At 37.3% G+C, this 25,298-nt stretch overlaps 1 protein-coding gene across 10 annotated transcripts in view; it reads right to left on the bottom strand.

Annotated features, from left to right (window-relative positions):
* ST3GAL3 (ST3 beta-galactoside alpha-2,3-sialyltransferase 3) overlaps window positions 1-25,298 on the bottom strand; it is a 203,826-nt gene that overhangs the window by 13,502 nt on the left and 165,026 nt on the right. For 5 of the 10 annotated variants that reach the window (XM_039323073.1, XM_039323076.1, XM_039323080.1 and 2 more), the window contains 2 exons: window positions 17,093-17,239; window positions 1,414-4,200 (listed from right to left, as the gene is read on the bottom strand). The exons of 1 other annotated variant lie outside the window; for it this stretch is intronic. In XM_039323073.1, coding sequence (XP_039179007.1) covers window positions 4,111-4,200; window positions 17,093-17,239 — 237 coding nt within the window. In that variant the 3' untranslated portion in view covers window positions 1,414-4,110. Of the gene's footprint in view, window positions 1-1,413; window positions 4,201-17,092; window positions 17,240-25,298 lie in introns of those variants that run through there. 4 more of the 10 variants (XR_005554260.1, XM_039323074.1, XM_039323075.1 and 1 more) reach the window with 1 other exon arrangement.

Genomic DNA, 25,298 nt, shown 5'->3' with positions numbered 1-25,298 from the left:
GAATATGTCTACAGTACAGAAAGAAATTGAGGGACACATTTGAATAAAATAAGTCCAACTAAGCATTTGATTTCTAAGTAGTTCCAGTCACTTCTAACAGTTGAGTTGTTCTCTCCCTAGATCTGCAGGAAGACATGTACTTTATATCCACTTTTTCTGCAATAATAATTATATATGTTTTCAGGAACTTCCATTAAACTCTCTTGGAAATTGGAATAAAATGTGAATGAAATGCTTTGTCAATTATGTTACTTTCAATTTTCCACTTTTCTGGAGGACATACTGCAAAGCCAGTTGCAGGAAGTGATTCAAGTAAAGTGTTAGATGAGGTCAGAGTATTGGGATTTGAAATACAGGAAGTATTTCAATTTTCACTCTTAAAATTTTCACTCTAGTCTAGTGAACCAATTTCAAAAAATAAAAGTAGCCATATATGTAAAAAAATGCTTTTACACACATATTTTTCATGTTTTGGACAGACCCTGGCAATAACTGGAGCTGGAAATCTCACAACAGAAGTGCATTAAATGAGATAAATTCAAAACAGTGAAAAGGCTTGTAAGAATCATCCAAAACAGATATGCTTAAAGTGTAGACTACTGAACCAGTTGATAAATGAATGCCACAGAGAAACAGAAAACAAACTAAGTTCTAGCCTTAAATTATATAGAATGAAATGCATATGTGCTGTTGATTGTCTTAGGAAGAATCTGGACTGGTTCTGATACTTTAAGTTAAGGATTAAAGCCCGAATATTTAAAAAATTCAAATAAAATAAGTAATGGGGATGGCAGTTCTATATACATCTGTTGCTGCAGAAATATACTTTTACTGACAACCCAAAAATCTGGCTGCTTTAAAAGTAATAATATATACAAGCAGCTTCCACCCCCCCAAAAGTGAGCCACACCTGGTTAGATGACAGATTGTTTCATACTACTTGTGGGTATTTGATGCAATGGCCAAATGTAAAAGAGAATAGGTTCCTAAACCCTTATATAAAGAGCAAATTTCAGCAGGTGAAGACTAGATGACAAGTTACCCAGTTATAACGTATGCAAGGCCTATGTCTTGTTTTTTGCATTGTGAGAATGATCTGTGATAGCACACTAAGTTTGAGACTGAGGCATATGCTTTTTGTACCATAAACCCTTGGTGGAGATGGCCCTTGGGCCTTCTTTCAGCAATTGGTTTATGTTACTTTGCTTCCACCTAGAGGTTAGACTATCATCCATCTGAGGGGTCGTTGGTGCTTTCTGAGCTTCCTGTTTTCTTGCAGACATTTCATTATCCAAACTAGGCATCATCATCAGTGCTAGCATCTGATGATGTTACTTAGTTTGCATAATGAAACTTCTGCAAGGAAACAAGTAAATTCAGAGAGCACCAAGGGCCCCTCATGGCAATCCTGAACTACAAATATTCTCCTTTATTAGCATCTATCTATCTATCTATCTATCTATCTATCTATCTATCTATCTATCTATCTATCTATCTATCTATCATCTCTTTAGGTTTTCCTTGTTTCTCCTTTTCTTCTACATTTCTTCAACATATCCTCCCTAACAGTTAACCTTACATTCAAAATGAAACTTGCTATAGGGCCATGATTTTTCTATAGTACAAAAACCATCCTAACCATTTGGAACATGGATATTTAGGTGCCAACAAGTGTGGAATCCTGGACTCACAACATCCAATGAGAAAAAGACATAGAAAAAAAACATGTAACCCAAGAAACATATACACTGATACAAGTTCTGCAACTGGCTTCATCCAAACAGTTCAATGACTACTATATTAGGCAAAAGAAAAACAGTCCTCAATTTAAGCTGATCTCTTCCCTCCAAAACACCAACAATCTCCAAAAGGGAGATTGAAAAACAAAATGAATTTATCTCCATTGCCATCTAAGTGATTATCCCCATTTTAAAAATAATTATTTAGGGAAACACTAATCTTTTAAGTGCATGTTTTATTCCTCAGGCTGTGGAACCATCCCAACTTTTGCTGGTGTGATCAAACACTTGATATTTCTATGCTTATCCTCCTTCAGAAGGACATGTGCACAGCACATAATTAGAGAACAGAGAGAAATTCAAAGATATTCACCTGCATTCATAAGATTGAGGAGATACAAAAACTTCTATCAAATTAGATCAAAAGCACAACTAGCCCAGCATCATGCGTCCCTCAATAATCAGTCAGATGTTCTAGGAGACCTACATGCATGGCATGACAATAATAACACAAAATGCCATTGCTTTTCAGCTTCTGTTATTTTGAAGTATCTCTTCTCTGAACTAGGACATTCCCTATAACCAAATTAACTGACTTTATCCTTCCTGAACTTATTTTATTTAATTTTAAAGCCATCTATGTTAGTTACCATCACAACTCCTTGGGGCAACAAATTGCATACATTGTTTAGAAAGACTGATTCCAAGTCAATACCTAGACAACCAAAATACTTTTGGACAGGAAGGGTCTGTCAAGACTACAGTATGTAGGCCAGCAATAAAGAAGTCATCCTCCACCATTCAAGTGGGCATACTTCAGTATGTACACAATGAAAACTACACATTTTGGTGTAACATTTTCCAGGTTACTCAGACAGGCCAATATTGTAGTCTTTTGAAAAGACTTATTACTAAAGTGATTGTGCAGGATCTTTTACATCACTATTTGCATTATTACAGAGATGAACTTTTTCAGTTTCTGACCATCTCTAAAAATAATTATGGGAATAGTTGAGCTACTGCCTCAACTTTGCTTATTTGGCAAAAGAGCCAGTGTCCTGTTAAGAACCTCCTATCTTAGTTTAGGGCACTGAGCAAGCAAAATGCATATTCACATTACTGAATGCAAGCTGTGCCCTTGACCTACACAGGATGAGAATTCTTCAACACAAACTTCATTGCCACATTTGTACATCCTCTCCATATAAGGAACGGTGTGTTAATTAATTTAAATTCACCACTGGATCTCATACATGTATTTTGACTCTTACCAATACAGATAATACATACTTGTGCAAATACTGCATCTGAAAGATAGAGCAGAGACGTAATAAAGAGTCCCTGCTATTCTTTTAAAAAGAATACAGAGGGATGTAGAAACTGTCTGGAAAAAAACAAAACAAAACCACATATATGGAAGTCGATAAACAAGGGAGATGTCATCTCTTGTCACAGCATACAGAAAAATATACACATGGCCAAGGTACTGTTCTCATAAACTAAGCAACTCTGGTATCTTCATATTTTAGGCCAGCTTTGGTCCTTATCCAAAAATAAATTATTCCTTCTCCAAAGAAACAAGAAAAGAAACAGTGTCATGCTGTTCAGAAGCATGATATGGATGCTAATGAAAACAAATACTGGGTTATCTGCCAGCAGAATCTGTGGTGAACCTGCAAAGCAGGTTAAGTTTGTCCAACATAATGAGGTGAACTTCATGAATAGTCTAAAAATGTAGCCAGATGAACAGTGGCAGCAGTGGAGGCCCCCTGAAGAGCAGGGAGTCTGAAGATCTAATAGAACTCTAATTTGCTCCATCTAGAGCAAACAGAGATCACAATACTTTGACATTATAGCAGCACCAACAATAGACAAACCTTGGATGAACTGAGAGCCTGCAGAGGGGCCATAGCTGGCCCAGGGACAGGCTAAATGCAGTACTAATGAAAGCATCCCTCCAGGCTTGTTCAAAGGCTAGGCTCCACTGTGCCCATTGATATATTTGCTGTACTTCTCATCTCTTGCTACTAAAAAAAATGCCTTATACATTCAAACACTGCTACCACTGGCCTGGCTCCTGTTCCCACTTGGCACAAATTTATTTTGTTTCACAAGCCTATTTTTCTTCTCTTCGCCGATGTTTTATCTCTGGCAAAACATCCTCTTGCAGTTCCAAATGAGGGCCCGGCCCTCTTAAACCAAGAGCTGCTGCTCCCCTGCTGGCCCTGGCATAGGCAGACAAAGCAAGCCAGGGAGAGGATCCAAGGGCATCTCTAAGAAGCTGGGATTCTTGCTATACACCTCTTGCTGCCCTTGCCCTTAGCTGGATACACCTGGCTGTGCTCTCTGGCACAGTTGCTGAGCTTTTTCTTCAGATTCCACTGGTGAGGTCTGTGATTACTCGAGCTTTTACCAGTTTACGCAGGAATTCCTTCTCTCGCTGGATGTTGTGTGTCCAGGACTAGATAAAGTGGGGAAGAGAGAGGGGTAAAGGAAGAAGAAGAGAGAAAAAAAGAATCACACTCTTCAAGTGGTATGCATAACCCTCTCAGCATACAGTCCAAGTCAAGAGGTTGCCCTGGACAGTCTTCCATCAGATAGACCCCTTCACATTTCTAATCACGATACAAATTTCTTTCTCTCTACATATATACATGCGTACAAACATGGTACATATAGGTGCCAGAGGAATTAACTACCTTAATAAATCTAAGACAGCCTTTACCAACCTGATGTGCTAGACTATCGTTCTCATAATTTTCACTCAAAATATCAGTTGCTTGCTGGCTGGATGTGATGAGAAGTTAGTCTACTGTATCTGAGAAGTAAAAGATTGGGGAAGGCTGGTCTAGGAACAGCTTGATAAAATATTTTAGTTAATGGGGGTATATGCATCAAGTAATATATTATACATTATACTGTATAATATTTGAAATACTAGTTACCTTGTTTCTCCAGGATAGCTTTAAAATGAAAAAATGCAATTTGCCCTTCAATGTGTGAGTGGGAAGGAGTGCCGTATTTTGTTCTGCATTTGACATTATGCAGAAAGGAAAGGAACTGAATTGAAAGAACTGATATAATTTAAGTGTAGGTATTTAAGGTGAGAATATGAAATTGTGATCACTTTCAGAGCTATCAACAGCTACTTTTGTTTATAGAAATTAATTGCAGAACTTGGCTTTTATAAGAAAACATTCATATAAAGAAATTAAAGTATCTGTATCTTCTTGATACTTCCTGTATAAAAATATTGAGTACGTTTCAGCGTACACCCTGTTTCCCATCTCATTTACCATATGGGGTGCTGCACTCCTTTCTTCATGCATTTCAAGGTTTCTGGTACAGATTCATATTGTAGGGAAAAAAATCACATCAAAGCCTTCAACCATGGAAATTCCCGAACAACTGCTTGGGCAAGATAGGATATAATGCCTGCCCATTGATATGTCAGGTTTTATCACTGTTGGACAAGCTAAGGAAGATGCAGAGCACAGAAACAGCCCTGAATAGTAGGAGGAGAGGGAATAAATAGCAGTGGAAGAGAAACGAGAAAGAAACCATGTCTGCTGGGTGCACATTGAAAAAGAAATTGGAGAGACGGTGAGTACTGTGCATTCAGAGTCAGGGAAAAGAAGTTTAAAACTTAATTTGTAGCCTCGAAAACCTTTTAAGTTATTGTAGTGAGGTTTTTATAGGATTACTCGATTTGAACTGCAAAAATTCAGTTGACTACTAAACATCAGTTGCCATCTGATGCAATATTCTAATTTTTCATTATTTTGTTACGATTTCTTGACAAATCTAATTTTCTCTATGAATTAGGAGCTTGACCTCCAAATTTACTAATACAAAAAAATCGGATTCAAAAGAACTCATTTCAACAATTTCAGGGAGTACTTGTTGGAAGAAATATAAAGAGCTTTCCTAGAATTTAATACTTTAAACTTGCTTTAGTTGTTTATTTATGCAGGGTAGCCTAGATGCTTCTCATTTCCTACAAGCTTGATCCAAAGATGTTTGGACTGATTAGTCCAAACTCCATAACTGTATCTTTAAATAGATGAAACAGAAATCTTCATCCATTTTATTTATAAAGTATACAAAGTATGTAAATGTGGCTAATAGTCCCTGATCCCCAGACCTTCTTTCCTGATCTTGAGCTTCTTCTCATGCCCTTAATAGTCTTCTTTATTCCACATATGTTTCCAACTACTGTAAACTTTCATTTATAGAAACAACTAATAGACATTTATGAATATTCTCCCTTAAAAGAAAGAATGAAAGGAAATTACCCCCAAACTAAGCAAATAATTTTCCTCAAGTGGCTTGAATTTTTACCATTTAAGTCCCTCTGCCCACTTCTAATTTCTGCATTTGTACCTCTAAATCTTGCTTTAGCTAATGACTATATCTTTGTAAGTAATCTCATTAACTTCTTTGGGGATACTAGAAAGCAAACAGAAACTGATCATGAGAATGCTAGAAGCATTGCATCTAATAGGCTAATCATGCAGAATATTTCAGACATGGTTAACATGGGGCCATGAAGACAAGTTAATCAGTATCTCGTGCCATGACTGGCAGAGAGTAGCAATAAAGGCAGAGCTTGATCACCAGGATAAATGCTGAATTCTCTGGAAGATTAAAAAATTCACCTAAATTCATTTGGAGGGGAGGGGTAAACCTGCCTGAGATACCAATTATAACACTTGGAAAGTGTTAAAATCTAGGTGAGTTTCTGAGATAAGCTTTTTAGATTTAGGCTTCAGTTGTTTTCAATCAGTATCTAGATTCAAATGTTGTAGAAACAGATATTTTGCCTTAGATTTACTTTTTTTTAAAAAAAAATACTGTTCTTTCATATGCAACATCCAGGATTATGTAAGCAAAAAGGTTGCTAGCATCTCATTAAATTTCCTGTGCCCCAGCAGCTTGGTATCATCATATTTTTATGAATATATAGTTAAAAATCTGGCTACTGTTACAAATATTCTGATCAAATACAGAGCAGGAAAAAGAAATGGGGAGGGAACCTACTATGCCACTAGGCAATTGTAGCAAAGCTATTAATTTTGAGGCCAAATGCCTGCTGCTATATGTATAATTAAACGGTACTATTGCAAAGGGTGAAGAAATTCCCAAAGAGCGACTGAAGTAGACAGGCATTTTGTTCAATTGATAACAGTGACAACTGGAATGTGAATGCCAAGCAATTTCTATTGGACACTGGGACCAAGTTTAGAAATGTTGCATACAACAATTATCATTATCCATAGGTCCTTCAGCTTCCATGTTACATCCATTGCATTGCCAGCTGCAGAAAGGTTTCTTTCCTGCTATTGTAAACTAAAAACAGACATCTCTTCTTTGCATTATGCATCAGTGGCACATTGCCTAACAACCGCTAGTTACTAGGTCCATTTTAAGACAGAAGACTGGATGGCTCTGTCACACCTGTATTCCCTGAAGGGCTGGCTATGTGGGATGCCAGGTTATTAAAACCAAAACCAAAACCAAAACCAAAGCATGACTTTGGAGCAAACACTCACTATTGCAAATAAATGCAACTGATACTTTGGTTCCTGAAAATGTTCCCAGCTTTTGTAAAGCCCTAGCAATCCAGATGGAAAAGAGCAACTCAGTCTCCAACACAAACTGAAGATTGCCATTTCTAGTAAAAACAACAGTTTATTGAAAATGATAAACATGACTAATGAACCAAATGAAATTGCCCTTTGGGAAAACCAAACATGATATAGTGAAAATGGACAAAAGAGACTATGGCAGTTCTTTACAAAGGAAACCAGCAATCAAAAGCTTTTCAAACATTTCTTGGTTATTGATATTATACATGCATTTGGTAATCTGTGTCATGCTATTGAATTCAAGGCCCTGAATACAAATAATACCCCATCTTCTCCTATTTTCCCCACAACAACCATCCTAAAAGAGAATGATTGGCCCAAAGTCACCCAACCATCTTTCATGCCTAAGGCAGGACTAGAACTCTGTTTCCTTATTTCTAGGCCAGCACTTTACCATTACACTAAACTGGCTCATACCCATGAATAATTGTCCCAGGTTCCCTTAACTCAATGATGTCATGTTCAATATTATTGTTCTTTTCCATTATGCTCTTACTGCACCGGATGGACTCTAAACAGGGCAAAAGATATTGTGATGACAATGTCCTGAATACTCTTTTCTTTATCCAAAGAACACAAATTCAAAACTGCTGTGGAACAACCACAACTATCTTGTTGCAAAGATAATATCCCCACTTGTTATTATTGACCGTGGACCCTGAAGCAACACAGGTAGCCTCTCTCCCCTTCATTTTTCCCTGCTTTCCAGGCTCTCATTTTCTGAGGGACTCTGAGCTGCTCTTAGTTGCACAACAAACTTTCTGATAAATCTGAAGAGAGGGCAGAAAGAAGAAATTTGTGTTTCTTCCAACAAAAATGTTCCACATGGTGCAAATATATATATATATATATATATATAGATATATATATATATATATATATATATATATATATATAGTCTCCAGGGATCAAGACAGAATTTCCGCAGAATTACAGTATTGATTGGGCGGCCTGATATTTTGCTCCATCAGGACTAACAGGAACATCAGGAAAAGGTAGAAAGCAACTCCACAAAACCAAAGATGAAGCATATTCTGTAGAATACCAGGTGAATCTAGAGGAAAGGCAGAAGTAGCATATATGTGATTTAATCACCCATATTTTTCTAGGTTGCATGTACAAAAATACTAAAGTATTTTTGTACATGCAACCTAGAAAAATATGGGAATTAATAAAATATTTTCTTGATAACCCTTATAAAATCTATATATTTTGATAATCTTGATATGTTCTTTGATTAAAAAGAAAATACATACAATATAGAAAGATAGTCCCACTAGCCAACAGAAAAGAAATACAAGGAAATCCCAGTCTTTATATTCATCTAGCCAACTCAAATGTCACAAAAATGTGCAAGCTTTTATATCTCTAAATCTTTAAGAGATGGTGAGAGGGAAATAAAACAACCTAACTTGATCTTGAAGTCATGAAAATTATATAACTCTAATGATAATATATGGTGAAAGACTCAGAAATTCAAATGATGCTCTATTAGTACTGAAATAGTTTCATCCAGGACATCCCTAGGGCAGCTGAGAAGAAAAAAATAAACCACGATTGATACCCAAATTTTGAAAATGTAAAATTCAGATGTTATTTTAACATCCTTTCACTCTTAGATATAGTATGCAGATTCTTCAACTACTGAAAAACATTACAGAAAAATTAATCATCTCTATTAAATCACAATAAATACCACTGATAATTTTATCCACCATAGAATCTGTCAAATCTCATTTTTAAGCAACAGAAATAAAAATATATGGGAATGCCTTGTGATAACAATTTCAGCCATTTTACTATTGTAGGAGAAAGAAAAAAAGTTTTCTAAATAATTTTTCCACATTATGTCTGGCTTCATGCACCTCTCTATGTCCCATACTTTTTCTTTTTAAAGCTAAAATCCCCAAATATCATAATCTCTCTTTATAGGAAAGTTATTCTGGTTGCCAATTTTTTTTTTCATATTGCCCATTCCTACTGGCTGTTGTTCTGCTTATTTCTCACATCAGTCACATTCCTCACCCACATTTTTTGGACTCTAATCATCCTGTATGATGAATACTTGAAATGTTTAAACTATTTCTAAAACCTCTGGTTAGCCTAATAAAGGTATTGCCTCTAAGGAATTTTTCTTTCATGGAAAAGATAATACTGGTTTTTTTTTAAAGGAGTGTTTGGAAGACACTGAAACCTATTAAGTAACAAGATCCTATTCAGAAGAAGCATGATCTTGTACAAAGTACACTGGCTTTATATTATTTGAAAGACAATTCTCTCCCACAACTAATCCTACCTAATTTGACCTTGACTACATTTGTATATAGTAGAGTTGAACTGAGCTTGACTCCTAATGTCTGTATTCATGCAAAGTTGTTGGAAGTTTTAAATAATTGATTTTTGTGTAGGACAACAGTTTAAATTACTACCCTTGATAATATATAGATTGTGTATTTATTTTATTTAAAATATATGTTAATAGATTCATGCTTTGACTTTCTATTACAGAAGTTCTAAAGGTAGCTTTCAACAATAAAACAAATAACATAATGCTAAAAGCAATAAAGTCAAAACCAAAATTAATACAGTTCTGTCATTTTTCTACCTAGACCGGGATCTGTGCTCTCACAAATTAAGTAAATAGTAATATTTTCATTTCCAAAATAATCATTTTCTTGGTCTTCCTCCCAGCAAAGCTTTGGGGGATCCCCAGTCCAATTCAACATCACTTCTATACTCATCAAGACCTAAGTTTTGTGCCTGGAGGTTTTTTTCTCACTTTGTCTAAGAATATATGCAGACATTATTTGAATAATAGCCACATTTTTCTCTCCTTTTCTGAATGTTAACTAACTTGTGTGAAAAAGAGTTTTTGCAAACCAAAAAAAAAAGCTTATAAGTGATTATTTTTTTATGATTCAGTTGGTCAAATAAAATCATTTGACTTTTCTATGGCTGTTACACATTATTATACTGTATACAACAACTATTGCCTTGTATGCTCAAATTCACTCCAGGTAAAATTCCTGAATTCAATGCATGAGTGACTTGATTGGCACAGAATGAAAGTTGTTGTTGTTTTCACAAGGCATTTTTTCCACTCCTTAAGTAAAACATAGATATGACAGCTTTAGCCTATTCATTCTCTCATCGTTATGATGATGTGAAAAGTATACTTTGCTGTTTTAATATGCATAAACAAGAATGGTAGGTTTGCTCACGTTGCTTAATTATCATCCTGCTCTTTCATGCTGCCAAGGACTGAACAGACTATTTTAGCAGCCATGCCCTGTTGTTACTAGGGTGGCATGTCACTCAACAGAAATAATAATGTTAGGATGGTCTGAGGCTTTGAACAAATCTTTAGCTACAACATCTGCCATCTCAATCCTCTACCACTTTTGTTCCTTGCGTCTTCCTTCTGTTGACATTGGTTAAAGTGGAGGAAGCAGGCAGGGGTCTAGAAATTCTGCTTGATATTGTTTTTAAGGCACTGTTTTTTTTCTTTTCATTTTGGTATGGAAGTTTAAGCAATTCAAATAACGAAGAGTCTTGTGGTATCTTACAAACAAGACAACAAGTTATTATGGAATAAGCTTTCATTGTGTAGGGTCCACTTCATCTAATGCGTAAGCAGCTTAGAAATCTTTTAATCTCTTAGTTGCTGTTCTGCCTCTTCCTTCCAGGGAATGTTTATCTAATTGCTCAAATTCTTTCATTATCTGGTTTAAATGCTGCAGTATAAATGGATCACAACTCTTTGCATCTTCCAGTTATAATGAACTCTTTGCTGTTCACTTCTGCTATTTCAGTTACATTCTGGCCACAAAAGCAAACACAGTTAAATTTATCTTAATTCTTATAACCAGTAAAATCACTATCCCTTTAGAAACCTGAACCTCTGTAGGAAAATATTGTCAACATTAATTTTGAAAACTTTTATCCATTTCAGTTGTTGTTCTAGGGAGTGCTGACCATGGCCATAAACTTCATATTATTAAAGTGCATAGAAAATGAGGCTGAACTAGTAATGCAGAAGGAAATATATTAGAAAGTGATATCTCAGAACTGAGATTCCGGAGAAGGAAATAAAAATTATTTACAATTAATTTACAACTAATAGTTGCATAGTTAAGAGGTAATTTATTTGAATTCTCTAATGCTGTGCAAAACATTATTTATCTTTTTTTCAGAGACAACAGAACTGTCATCAGATACTGAGAAACGATATGAGGAATCAGAAAGACAACATGAAGACAGTAGGTAGAACCAGTACTGAAAAGATTTGACTTTAATTATTAGAATGCCTCTGGGGAAAGCCCTGTTTTTAAAACATTATCAGATCTTGCTTTTTAGTCCACAGTTTTCTCTGAAAGAACAAAGGTAAGTTATTTTTCTTCAAAAAACAATTCAAAGATTTGATCTACATACTACAGTGAAATGATGATGATGACAACGTACATCAAGTTACCATTCTTAGTAATTACATAAACTTTCTCTAAGATGATTTGTCTACAACTGGTCCTTGAGGCCTTCTAATGTATGCCTATTGACACTCTGAGTCCATTCACCTAGCTTTCTCTTTCCTCCTACCTTTCCAGCATTCTAGATTTCTTAAGAATTGTTTTTTCTATGATCCATTTGTTTGTTTTCTTGTCTATCCAGGACCTTCTCAGGAGTCTTCACACAGAAGTCAAAAGCTGCAATGCTTTTTCTATCCTTCTTCAAACTCAAACTTGAATATAACAGGAAAAACAAATGCATCTAAACAAATCTAATTTTTTTCAAGGCCCTCATGGCTTCTCTAAGTGTTAGTTTATGGCATTTTCTTTACACATCATTTTGAAATTATGACAATTAGTTCAGTGACTATTCAGAATTACTGCTGTGCTGAATGAATGGTACTTTCACCTGATCTCCAAAGTTACAGCTGTACAGTGGCCCAGTAGTCATCTCTTCAAAATTTAGATGCATGGCATCCTACCTGCATTTACAACTGCAGGGAACGTTAATCCCCCTATCCAGCTTTCTGTCCCTAGTTCTGCATTTTGACACCCTGCGCTCTACTGCCTGTGTTCTGCTACCCCCAGAGCCTAGCTTCACTGTCTTCTTGCTCCAAGCATGCCTGGCCTGCCCCTTCAAGAGACAGCTGTTGGCCATGTGAGGCCTTCTTTTCAAGTACAAATGGCAGTTTCCTCACAAGACTTCCGGAAGAAGCCTTGTGTGGCAGCAGCTGCCTCAAGAATATTCACAATGCCACTACCCTACATTTATGAAAAAAGCACTAGGATGTCGATAGGATAGGATACTTTATTTGGCCAAGTGTTTTTAGATACACAAGGAATTTGTTTCTAATGCAGAAGCTCTCAGTGTATATGCAAAGCAACAGAGTAATAATTATCATCATTATAATAATACCAGTAAGAAAGGGTAGTAAAGAAGATAAGGTACACTATAGTCAGACAACATGGGTAAATATACAGACATTAGACAATCCTGTGATAGTTAGATGTTTAGCAGAGTGATGCCACAAGGGAAAAAATTGTCCCTGTGTCTAGTTGTTTTGTCATGCAGCGCCCCATAGCAACGTACTGATGGAAAGAGTTGAAATGGTTTAGATGTGAGGGATCTGTAGATATTTTCTCAGCCCTCCTTCTAACCCAATCAATATACAGGTCTTCTATGGAAGGCAGGCTGATTGCAGCTGTTCTTTCTGCAGTCCAACTATCTGATGGAGTCTGTATGGAGCCGAGGTGGCGCAGCAGTTAGAGTGTAGTACTGCAGGCCACTTCAGCTAACTGTGTTCAGCAGGTCAGTGGTTCAAATCTCACAGGCTCAAGGTTGACTCAGCCTTCCATCCTTCTGGGGTAGGTAAAATGAGGACCCAGATTGTTGGGGGCAATGTAAATATATATATACATTGCTTACTGGTGTACACCGCTTAGAGAGTGCTTGCACTTAAAGCGGTATATAAGTCTCATAAATAAATAAATATCTGTTCTGTTTGGTTGCTGAACCAAACCAGACAGTTATATAAGTACAAATGACAGACTGAATAATTCCTCTATAAAACTGTATCAACAGCTCCTGGGGCAGTCTGAATTTTCTGAGTTGATGCAGGAAACGCATTCTTTGGTGTGCCTTTTTAATTATGGTTCTAATGTTGGGTATCCATTTTAAATCCTGGAGGATTATAGAATCCAAAAACTTGAAGGATACTACATCAATTTATTCATGAGTAATCTCAATAAACTGTATGTGTTTTCCTTCTCCATCTGCAATCTGTAAGATACTGCCTTGTGAGCATTTTTTGGCCTTCACATAGTGCAAATGTCAAATAATAGAACCCAGTAGCAGGAAAAAGCATTTATTTCTATTCTGTACTAAAATTATATCACCGACATCTTTGTACTGGAGGGGCCATCTCCACCCAGCTGCAAACAAATGCAATTAATTAGCTTTATGTGTATTCAGAAGAAATTCCCTAGAGATGAGTCATTGGGTTTTTAAAGGGTGTCCAGGGATATGTCAAGTAGACATTGCGTGTAAATCAATGACACACCTTGTGTTAGGGAACACACGCTGTAGCCTGCAGGTCTGTTCCTTCTAAGACATAGCACAATAGAACGGCTGGTTGATGGACATTCCCAAAGAGTCTCCTATGAATAAATACACATACACTTGGAACAACATCAGGAAGAGAGTTTCTATTTATTTTTTCTGGGTAAAACAAAGAGAATTCGGGGAGGGGCTGTTTCATCTTCTTGAAACAAAGACTAGGACTTAACAGGGGGTGGGAAGACATTGTTCTACCTGTTTTATGTAGGCAAACTATCCCCTTTCTGATTTGGTTATTCCATTGATTTATTAAATTATTAAGGCACCTAGATCTATTTTCTGCTACTTTTTGTACAAAAAAATCTAAGTAACATGTTTTCTTATAGCACTATGTCTAAAACATATCTCAGAATGCCCCCCTCTCCATCTCTACCCTCCCCCCGTCTTTCTTCCATATATAGCTGCCTTTCCTACATAAACAGGTTCAGTCCTGTTCAGAGGCAGGGAAGACTTTAGCAAAGTTTAGTTCTATTTTTAAAATAATTTAGACTTAGTATTATCAGCAATCCAAATTTAAAAGTGACTCTAAACCAATGTCTTTACCATTAGTTTAAAGTTGGCTAGTTTCACAGCTAAAACTAAAGTATTATACAGATCATAATCTAACAGTTATTTTCTTCTATTACCCAGGAAGACACCAATATACTTTTTGGCTTATGGTGCAATCAGGTCTGTGATAGCTGGGTTGCAAAACTCCAGATGGCAGCACAAAATGACAACAAAAAGATTTTTAACCCCCCTTAATGCTTGGCTGTCATCAAGGCATTCACTGAAGACTGGTGACCCAGGTAGCTTTATGTGTGCTGGGCTTTGCTAGACTCCATTCTTCTGACAAAGCAATTCAGAAAAGTCACTTTATTCAATGGTTCCTTTAGGTTTCACACTGTCATACCTATCTTCCTGGTGAATCCCAAATACTGATTGCTAAAAGGTAGAATTTTTAACTCCAATTAAATTGCTTAAGGTTTTAATACACATGTAACTATTAACCCTGAATAGAAATAATAGAAGTAAACCAATACACCCTCCTAAGATTTCTCTCACCTTTATGTGTCCCAAAGTTATGATGGTTAATTTTCTGCTCTCTTTCTTGATGCCATCATACTTCTAAAACTTGCACATATCTGGCCAAGTATTACTATCCAAAAATTTTAGCATAAACAAAAATGGCTGTTTATAACAAATAGTGGAATGAGACATCTTGTCAGTAGGAACCGTGTAACATGAAACTTATGGATTTTCTTCATGTAAAGAAAAGTAGAATTATGGTTATCATGTTCATATCAAAGGATTCAAATGGCTTTCCAAAGTGCAGGGAAATTGGGAAAATGTGTGCCTCTTTGTTGTGGGTCACTAATGATTAATTTTTTTTACCTCTTTTCTTATCATTTGTGCAAGCTATTGATTTTGGAGCATCATCTGCAGATCTCAAGCAAATCTCATTTTACTTTTCTGGGAAAAGCAGAAAATGATAAGGGCAGGTTATTATCCTTTTTATCTTTCAAATTAAATCCCAGGTGACTATCAATAAGAATCATTAATATTAAAAAAATAACAAAACACAAATACAATTCTCTCATGTAGTTAGTTCAACATGGAAAAGATTGAAGAATAAATTATGGACAGTTGCAAGCATTTTGGTTCTCCTAACATTAGAATTGAAACCTAAGAGAACCTGTGGCTCAGAAGTGAAGATCAATCTTGTCCCCAGATAGTAGGTAATGTGAAAAGGCAACCTACGTGGAATGGATTGTGAGGAATTCATTCTTCATGCTAAAATGCTAGCTTAATAAAAAAAATCCTTAGGGGAAGAAGATAAAAGATACAAAGTAAAGACTGGCCTTGTTTTCATAATGGTTTTCATACTATGGTGAACAGCTCCTCCACTATAGACACTACAGGTTCAGTAAACTTTAGAGATGAAGTCTCTTGATGTCTTTATCTTTAAGAGTTTTATTTCTCCAAGGATTCTGTCCACTTCCTCAGGATTCAGACAAAACTATTCCCAGATATCAGTTCATGACTTTACCTCAGCACCTCCCACTAATGTTATCTATAAAGTGCCCTGCTAACAGTTCACACAATTCGTCTGACTGATCTTTCCCTAAAAGAATAGAAGTCATTGTAAAAAGGGTTGATGGAAGCTACTTTCCAGATGCAATATGGCTAAAAAGGTAATTCTACTTTGCCGCTGTTATCATGAAAGTGTAGATCCAAGTTTGAGGTTGTCCCCATATTTAGATGGATTTGCTTTTCATTTTTTGCCAACATTGGTCTAGGCAATTCCTCTAGTGACTCTTGGGCAGCTCCTTAAATAAACAAAGAGGCCGCAGGATTGGCATAGAGAGCTGTTGTAAATTATTTTATCATATGCAGGATTGTGTATGGTTATTATTTTATGCAAAACATTGATTTTACAGATTCTTAAAGTATGTGCATGCCTATTGATCAATATATGTTTGTAGTCTTATTTTTTCCCCCAAAGGGCTTCAGAAAATGTAGCTTTGTTTAGGATTTCCAATAAAAATTATTCACATCCCTGCAAAACTATAATCTTTAGCTTTGTTCTTGGTAAGCCTGTTAAAAATGATTTAAAAGCAATTTGAGTCCCTGTTCAAGATACAACTGAATTAATCATAGTCAAGTGAAGGGAATGCAACATAGCCAACCTTGTTAAGTGTCTCATTTAATTCTTTAAACCCTGTTTTTCTTATTGTTTTCGTCACAGCTATTCAGTTAATATAACCTGCAGACAGCTATGTGAAATAAACTATGTTATTTGTTTGAATCCGTAGAAGTACAATGAATCATCAACTGTTGAACTTGCTTGTGTACTTTGTAAAGAAAACTAATAATTTTATAATATCATTTTGTTTCATAATAAGAAGCCTGCAGAATCAAGTCAAAGGCAATCCACCAACCTATTTCCAAAAATAGGCAGTTCATGCCTGATTGGTGCAAATAAAGAATATGAAGGTAAGATATCCTTTGTCTCCTATAATTCAAAGGTTTTTGTTTAACTTCTGAATATAGATTAAACTTAAAGTAGGTATGTAGGCAACAAATTCTAACCCCCAAATTCTTTACCTCTTTGATGGCAGACATCTTGATGTTCTCATAGTAATGTAGTGGTGCATTGGGAGAGTTCATGTCATAACCAAATCCAGCCACAGCTACTTCATCACAATTGTGGAGCACCATGGTAATTGCTACACTTCCCAGAGTAGGAATATTCTGTGGAGGAAAGGGGAATGAAGCAGAACACAAACAATTAAGATTTCATCTTCTTAAGTGCCAATCTGTGAACAGATCCCAAGTGGGAAATGCAGTGGAACTACTACATCTAGAGATAATATTTTGAGGAACCAATCTAAAGCTCTATTCCAACACAGTGCTAAAGTGATTACGTACCAGAATATGAAGTAAGATTTCATGGTGATCGACAATAGGATAGGAATGCAATGCAGAATGCAGAGGAAGAAAGAGGAAAAGGAAAGACATCAACTGTTATAGCTATATAAAGAAGTGATAATACATAATTTATGTATATGTTTGTTTTGTTTTTCTTTTTTAATGCACATTTTTGTATAGTCTAATTCTGTTTTGCTTTTGTATTACTTTTTCTTTTTTCTTTTTCCTTTTTGGGGAAAAGGGTTTGTTTTTCAATGTTTTGAATAAAACAAAATTTGAAAATGAAGAAAAGAAGTGAGGTATCGGTGAATAGTTCCATAATTATCAAAGTCAAAATTCAAAAATCACATTCTGATAGATAGATAGATAGATAGATAGATAGATAGATAGATAGATAACCTTTATTATCATTTTTTTACTGTGGGCACAACAGCACACATCAAAAATGAAATTTAATTGCCCGCTCTCAAAGTGAAACACATACATGACACACACTTAAACATACTATGTACAACATATGTATAGACCCACACCCCTACATATATATAACAAATAAATATTAAAAACTGTCCATCTTGAATATATAACGGAAGGAGGAAGCTTGAGAGTTCACAAGGTTATTGCTGTATGGAATGAAACTATGGCTGAATCTGGATGTTCTGCTCTGGATACCACGAAGCCTCCTCCCAGAAGGTAACAAGGAAAACAGGTCATGAAGAGGATGTGTAGTGTCCCAGATAATCTTATGGACCCTGCTCAAGCAACGCTTCTGTCCTATGTCCTGGATGGGAGGGAGGGAGCTGCCAATGATCTTTTCGGCCATCCTCACCACTCTCTGCACTGCCTTCCTGTCTGAAGCAATGATAATTCCAAACCAGACTGTGATGCTATATGACAGGATGCTCTTGATTGTCCCCCTGTAGAAAGTGGTTAGGACAGGGGAAGGAAGATGTGCTTTTCTCATGCGACACAGAAAATGCAGGCGCTGCTGTGCCCATTTCATCAATGTCTCACTGTTGAGTGACCAAGCCAGCCTACTCATTAGCTGCACACCCAGGAATTTGATGCTGGTAACCATCTCCACAGGTGAATCATTAATGCACAGAGGAGTGTGGCTGTGCCTTCCTTTTCTGAAATCGACAATGATCTTTTTGGTTTTTCCAGTATTTAAAACTAGGCTGTTTTCCTTACACCAGTTCACCAACCCGTCAACCTCCTTGCGGTAAGCTTCCACCTTGTCATCCTGAATAAGGCCCACTACTATTGTATCATCTGCGAACTTCACAATATGGTTGGTGGCAAACCTAGCACAACAGTCATGGGTCAGCAGGGTGAACAGCAGTGGACCTAAGACGCAGCCCTGAGGAGAACCTGTGCTCAAGAAAATGGTATTAGATGTATTTGTTCCAACTCGCACATATTGGGGCTTGTTGGTAAGAAAATCAAGAATCCAGTTGCACAAAGGAGTGTTTAAGCCTAAAAGGCCCAGTTTGTCTACTAGATGCTGGGGAATGATTGTGTTAAATGCCGAACTGAAGTCGACAAACAACAAATGCACATGAGTATTTCTTTCCCCTAAGTGCTTCAAGCTCAGATGAGTGGTTTACAACAGCTTTGGAGCAACTGAAAACAGTCTGACTAGAAAAGCAGGATTTCTAAATTAGGCATTCTGTAGTAAATGATCAATATGTATTTTCAAGCTGAATGAATTATACATAATTAAGGATGTGAACATATATAATTCAAGCTTAACTAATCGTGGTACTATAATGTGAAATGATAATTTACTTGACCCCAAAATTTATGTTGTTAAATGAGACATTTGTTAAGTGACTTTTGTCCCATTTTATGACCTTTCTAGCCACAGTTAAGTGAATCATTGCAGTTGCTAAGATAGTAACACAGTTGTTAAGTGAATCTGACTTCCCCATTGACTTTGCTTGTTAGAAGGTTGCAAAAACTGTCCAAGTGATCCCAGACACTGCAACCGTCATAAGCCTGAACCAGTTGCCAAGCATCTGAATTTTGATCACGTGATTATGGGGATGCTGCAATGATTGTAAGTGTGAAAAATGGTCATAAGTCACTTTTTTCAGTGCTGTTGTAACTTTGAACAGTCACTAAATGAACTGTTGTAAGTCGAGGACTACCTATACTTCTTTCTGACTTTACTGCTAACACAACCTTAACCATCTTGGAAACCTGCCAAATCAATGGAGGTCAAGTCTAACATTTCTTGACAATGGCCATGGTGGCTGAAAAGTTCTGGGATTAGAACAGGGCTTTTCAACCTTTTCACCGATTGTACCACTTGTAGGATATGGCAATATTTGAGTACCACCTAGCAAGGTGTCAAAAACTTGATGACCAAAAAAAAAAACAACCTGTTCAAAGTTGCAATTGCACTGAAATGACATGACCATTTTTCACCCTTATGACCATTGCAGCATGCCCAGGGTCATGTGATTTATATTTGGATGTGTGGCAACTGATTCATATTTATGATGGTCACAGTGTCCCAGGGTCATGTGATCCCCTTTAAGCAAAGTCAATGCCAGGGCTGCTGGTGGCCAAGTGCTAAGACGGGACTTCCCTCCCACTCTCCTTCTTCCCCGCCTCTCTTTCTCATGCCCACCTCCTTCTGAAGGAAGAATTTGAAACACGCCCCCCCCATATTTTCTCTTCTCCATATATTCATCAAAGAAGGAAAAGCCTCCAGAGACAGAAAAGACAAACTGCTGAGTGAACTAGCTTAAAAAGGCACATTCCCCTTTAAGAATTAGCTACTGGCTAGAAAGGAAAGTTAAGGAGCACAGCCGGCACTTAAGGAAGAAAAAAAAAGTAAATAAGTACTGGCTGCCGGCTAAGGCAGCCTCCCCAAATGGCTCCATTCATAAATAAAAGAATGCTACAGACAAAATCCATTCAGGAGAAAAATACTTCAAAATCCCTTGCAGCAAAACTTACAGCTAACAATAGCTGAGCAATAAAAGCTAACAAGAGACATCAGCCATCAGCCAAATAGAAATTGCCAAACACTCCTTAAGAACACAAAGCCCACATTGCACAAATCCCAGAACTTCAAAGTCACAAAAGCACATAAGAATCCTTCCACTCTCCATCTCCCTCCCTCCCACCCGCCTCACCTCCTGCCATTGCTGCCTTTTTTCATTCCTCTTGGAGGGGGACCCCTCCCCCACTGCATTTCTTGCCTGTTTGCTGCTGCCAGAATAGGTGGCTGCCATAGCAGTTGTAGATCAGCTCATGACCCGCCTGCTTGATCTCCTCTCCCCCCCATCCTCCTCCTCCTCCTTCTTTCCCTTCGGTACAGCTGGAGCTGACTCCACCTCTTCCCAAGGCTGCTGCTTTTTCTCTCTCTCCCTCTCTCGCCCAAACTGCCTCCTTTTATAGCCTCTCCTGTCTCCTCCCCCCTCCTCCTCCTTTCTCATGAGGGAGGGTGAGCATAAGTGAGCCTGGGGCCTTTGCCTTGCCCCAGCCACTCTGCAGCTCCAGAAGACTCTCTCACAGTAAGTTCTTGTCTGCACTGGCTCTTTCCCTCCCCCACTACACTTGGCTAGGCAGGCCTGCGTACCACCTGCCACTTGTTAATGTACCACAAGTGGTACGTACCATTGGTTGAAAAGCCCTGGATTAGAATTTGTATGTGTGAAGGGCATTATAGGTTATTAGGAGCATTATAAGGTTTAGGATAAATTTCCTTCCCAGTAGAATCAGAAAAGCCCTATCTTTTGCCTGACTTCTTTCCCAATGCCTAACTGGCTGAGCCTGTGGTGCTACCAGCTGCTTTAGAGAATGATTCCTTGCAGGATCATCTTATAATGCTGCTGCACATAAATCACAATAAAAAACCTTTAGCACAGAGTATACATAAGCCAGCCAAACTAGACGGCAGCATCTAACTGACTTAGGCTGATCACAAAACCTAAGAAGTGCACAACCTGGTTACTACTTGGATGAAGGACTAACAGGAAACATCAGGGCTGTAGGTTAGTCTGGGAAGTACAAACAAACATAGCAGAAGGAGATTATGACAGGCATGTCAAACTGCTGGCCCACAGGTCAGATGCATCATATTGAAACCGCGCCTACCCCATTGCCGACAATGGGGGAAAAGACACGATACGTTGTGCGATGTCACGTGATGTCGTGAGTTTGACATGCCTGGATTATCACATACAGCGTTTTTGCTGCTCAGAAAAGTACACAGTTATTTTCATTCCATGAAATCACATGGAGTCAAGCTTAACTCCAAGAAGATTTTATGCATGCATACACCCATACTTGATTTTAACCCCTGGTCCTCCTATTACCTATTAGAAATTAATCTTGTCCAAGATGAGGCAGATAGGGTTCATTAAGGTAAAGATCAGTTGTTTCAGAACAGTGAAAATTCCAGACACTGGATCCTAACACTGGCTGGACAATCCTAAACCTCAGTTAAACAAATTTATCTTCTTGCATCTTTGAAACAAGAATACTTCTAACAACAGCATTAAAATACATTTCTGAAGAGAAATTTCTCATATCTATAGTGGGGCAAGTATTTAGTCAGCCACCAATTGTTCAAGTTCTCCCACTTAAAAAGATGAAAGAGGCCTGTAATTGTCATCATAGGTAGACCTCAACTATGAAAGACAAAATGAGAAAACAAATCCAGACAATCACATTGTCTGATCTGGAAAGAATTTATTTGCAAATTATGGTAGAAAATAAGTATGTAGTCAATATCAAAAGTTCATCTCAATACTTTGTTATATATCCTTTGTTGGCAATGACAGAGGTCAAACGTTTTCTGTAAGTCTTCACAAGGTTGGCACACACTGTTGCTGGTATGTTGGCCCATTCCTCCATGCAGATATCCTCTAGAGCAGTGATGTTTTGGGCAGCTGGGCAACACGGACTTTCAACTCCCTCCAAAGGTTTTCTATGGGGTGATCTGGAGATCTGGAGACTGGCTAGGCCACTCCAGGATCTTGAAATGCTTCTTACGAAGCCACTCCTTCGTTGCCCGGGTGGTGTGTTTGGGATCATTGTCATGCTGAAAGACCCAGCCACATTTCATCTTCAATGCCCTTGCTGATGGAAGGAGGTTTGCACTCAAAATCTCATGATACATAGCCCCATTCATTCTTTCCTGTGCACGGATCAGTCGTCCTGGTCCCTTTGCAGAGAAACAGCCCCAAAGCATGATGTTGCCACCCCCATGCTTCACAATAGGTATGGTGTTCTTTGGATGCAACTCAGCATTCTCTCTCCTCCAAACACGACGAGTTGTGTTTCTACCAAACAGTTCTGATGTCAATGCTGCAAATACTGTATATTCTTGCTTTGACAATATGCAAAACTGTCTAGTAATTACTGGGTTAATACATAGCTTAGAGTGGGGGGGGAAAGCCCGGGGAAAAAAGAGGAAGTAAACTTTTGACCTTCACACTAATTGGATAATGTGACTTGTGACTGCAAGACAAGGGAGAGGTTTAGCAAGAAAAGATTGATGCCAGCGAGAGGAAGTCAGATTCTGGCATCAATACGTCCATGATGGTGACCGGCAAAATTGTAGCTCTGTAATAAAGACTTTAGGAAACATGTCTGAAAGTTCTTTGAAGTGCTTCATTAGTCGGAACCTGTGACATCTACTTTGGTTTCATCTGACCATAGGACATTCTCCCAATCCTCTTCTGGATCATCCAAATGCTCTCTAGCAAACTTCAGACGGGCCCGGACATGTACTGGCTTAAGCAGGGGGACACGTCTGGCATTGCAGGATCTGAGTCCCTGGAGGCGTACTGTGTTACTGATGGTTGCCTTTGTTACGTTGGTCCCAGCTTTCTGCAGGTCATTCACTAAGTCCCCCTGTGTGGTTCTGGGATTTTTGCTCACCGTTCTTGTGATCATGCTGACCCCATGGGGTGAGATCTTGCGTGAAGCCCCAGATCGAGGGAGATTATCAGTGGTCTTGTATGTCTTCCATTTTCTAATTATTGCTCCCACAGTTGATTTCTTCACACCAAGCTGCTTGCCTATTGCAGATTCAGTCTTCCCAGCCTGGTGCAGGTCTACAATTTTGTTTCTGGTGTACTTCGACAGCTCTTTGGTCTTCACCATAGTGGAGTTTGGAGTGTGACTGTTTGAGGTTGTGGACAGGTGTCTTTTATACTGATAACAAGTTCAAACAGGTGCCATTAATACAGGTAATGAGTGGAGGACAGAGGAGCCTCTTAAAGAAGAAGTTACAGGTCTGTGAGAGCCAGAAATCTTGCTTGTTTGTAGGTGACCACATACTTATTTTCCACCATAATTTGCAAATAAATTCTTTCCAAATCAGACAATGTGATTGTCTGGATTTGTTTTCTCATTTTGTCTCTCATAGTTGAGGTCTACCTATGATGACAATTACAGGCCTCTCTCATCTTTTTAAGTGGGAGAACTTGCACAATTGGTGGCTGACTACATACTTTTTTGCCCCACTGTACTTTGTCTATAAATTTTAGTTGTTTTTATTTCACATGGGAGATAGGAAAATACTAGTTGTTCAAGAGAATATTAATGACAAGCAATTTCTTGAATGAAGTACTTCTTTTTGAGCTTTCACTCATTGCAATTTGCCTTGTTAAAATTAACCAACTAAATCTGGCTAACAGCAAAAGGTTATCATAAACACTCTTTCCTGAAAATTAATTTCAGTCCCTATCTCATATCTCAAACACTTTATGGTTACTATAAATATTATCATGGAACAGAGTGTAAACTATCAGCCCCACCACCCTCATAGACATATAGATATATCACACTACTTATATAATAAAACTGATTTTATAAACTGTCCTTGTCACTTATGATGTTCAATCTCCTTCTTCTTCCAGAGATAACTTATTCAGTAATCACCCATTTAAAAATAAATAGTGAATTTATAACGCTGTATCAAACAACCACGTGTCTTTTTCAAATAACTTTGCAGATATTAATTCAGTGATCTGGTCTGTAAAATTTGTCACTAAGCTACTTTAAAGACAGTGTAGCAATTATTTCCAAATATTTCCAATACAAACTTTCTGTTGATGAAATTTGAAACACTATTAATGTGCCATTAAAATAAATTGAGGTATCACACCACATTTATATTATTTTTGGCACTGCTATGGAGAGGCAGTACTGTATTTGAATGTTCCTGCTGGGTAGCTCTTTCTAGCAAGGACTAGTGCAGGGCTGTCAAACTCAATTTCATTGAGGGCCGCATCAGAACAAGAGTAAAGAGGAATAAAAAGAGAGTATACTACTGAATGTCCATGTTTCCCCTAAGCTAATGCATATTTATTTCCAAAAAAATTTCATTCTTTTTTACCATAATTAAGAATATATTTAATCTTTAAATATTCCATTTAATAAATCCAGTCATCTGATCTTTTAACTCTTATTCAAAACATTTTTTTCAATCCATTGTAATTTTCTTAAAATCAATCACATTTATATATCTAAAATATGTCCTTATATATAAGCCATTCTAACTCTTTTATATTACTCATATCAAGAAATAAGATAAGAGAGAGTATATTATTTGAGAGACTACTCCCTCTTAAAGTAAAATTCATATCCAAAATCTTTGTATTACTTTAACCATATTCAAATAGGTGTTTCTTTTTAAAATATTCTCTGATAAGCCCCATCATCTATTTTCTTAATTTTCTCTTTGCCCTTCTTCTTTTGCCCAATATCTTTAATCAATATATTCTTCTGAATCAAAGAGTCTTTCCATATTCTTGTAGGTGTCACTGTAGATATAAAAAATAAGTCAAATACAATATCATTGTAAGAGGCATTTGCTCTTTCATGTTTGTTGAAAATCTTTTTCTTTCTTTTTCTC

This window comes from Crotalus tigris, unplaced genomic scaffold (genome assembly GCF_016545835.1).
Source record: "Crotalus tigris isolate CLP2741 ecotype Arizona unplaced genomic scaffold, ASM1654583v1 scf7180000024167.7108832, whole genome shotgun sequence".
NCBI classification, from domain to species: domain Eukaryota; kingdom Metazoa; phylum Chordata; class Lepidosauria; order Squamata; family Viperidae; genus Crotalus; species Crotalus tigris.
This window is presented reverse-complemented; position numbering and strand designations above follow the sequence as displayed.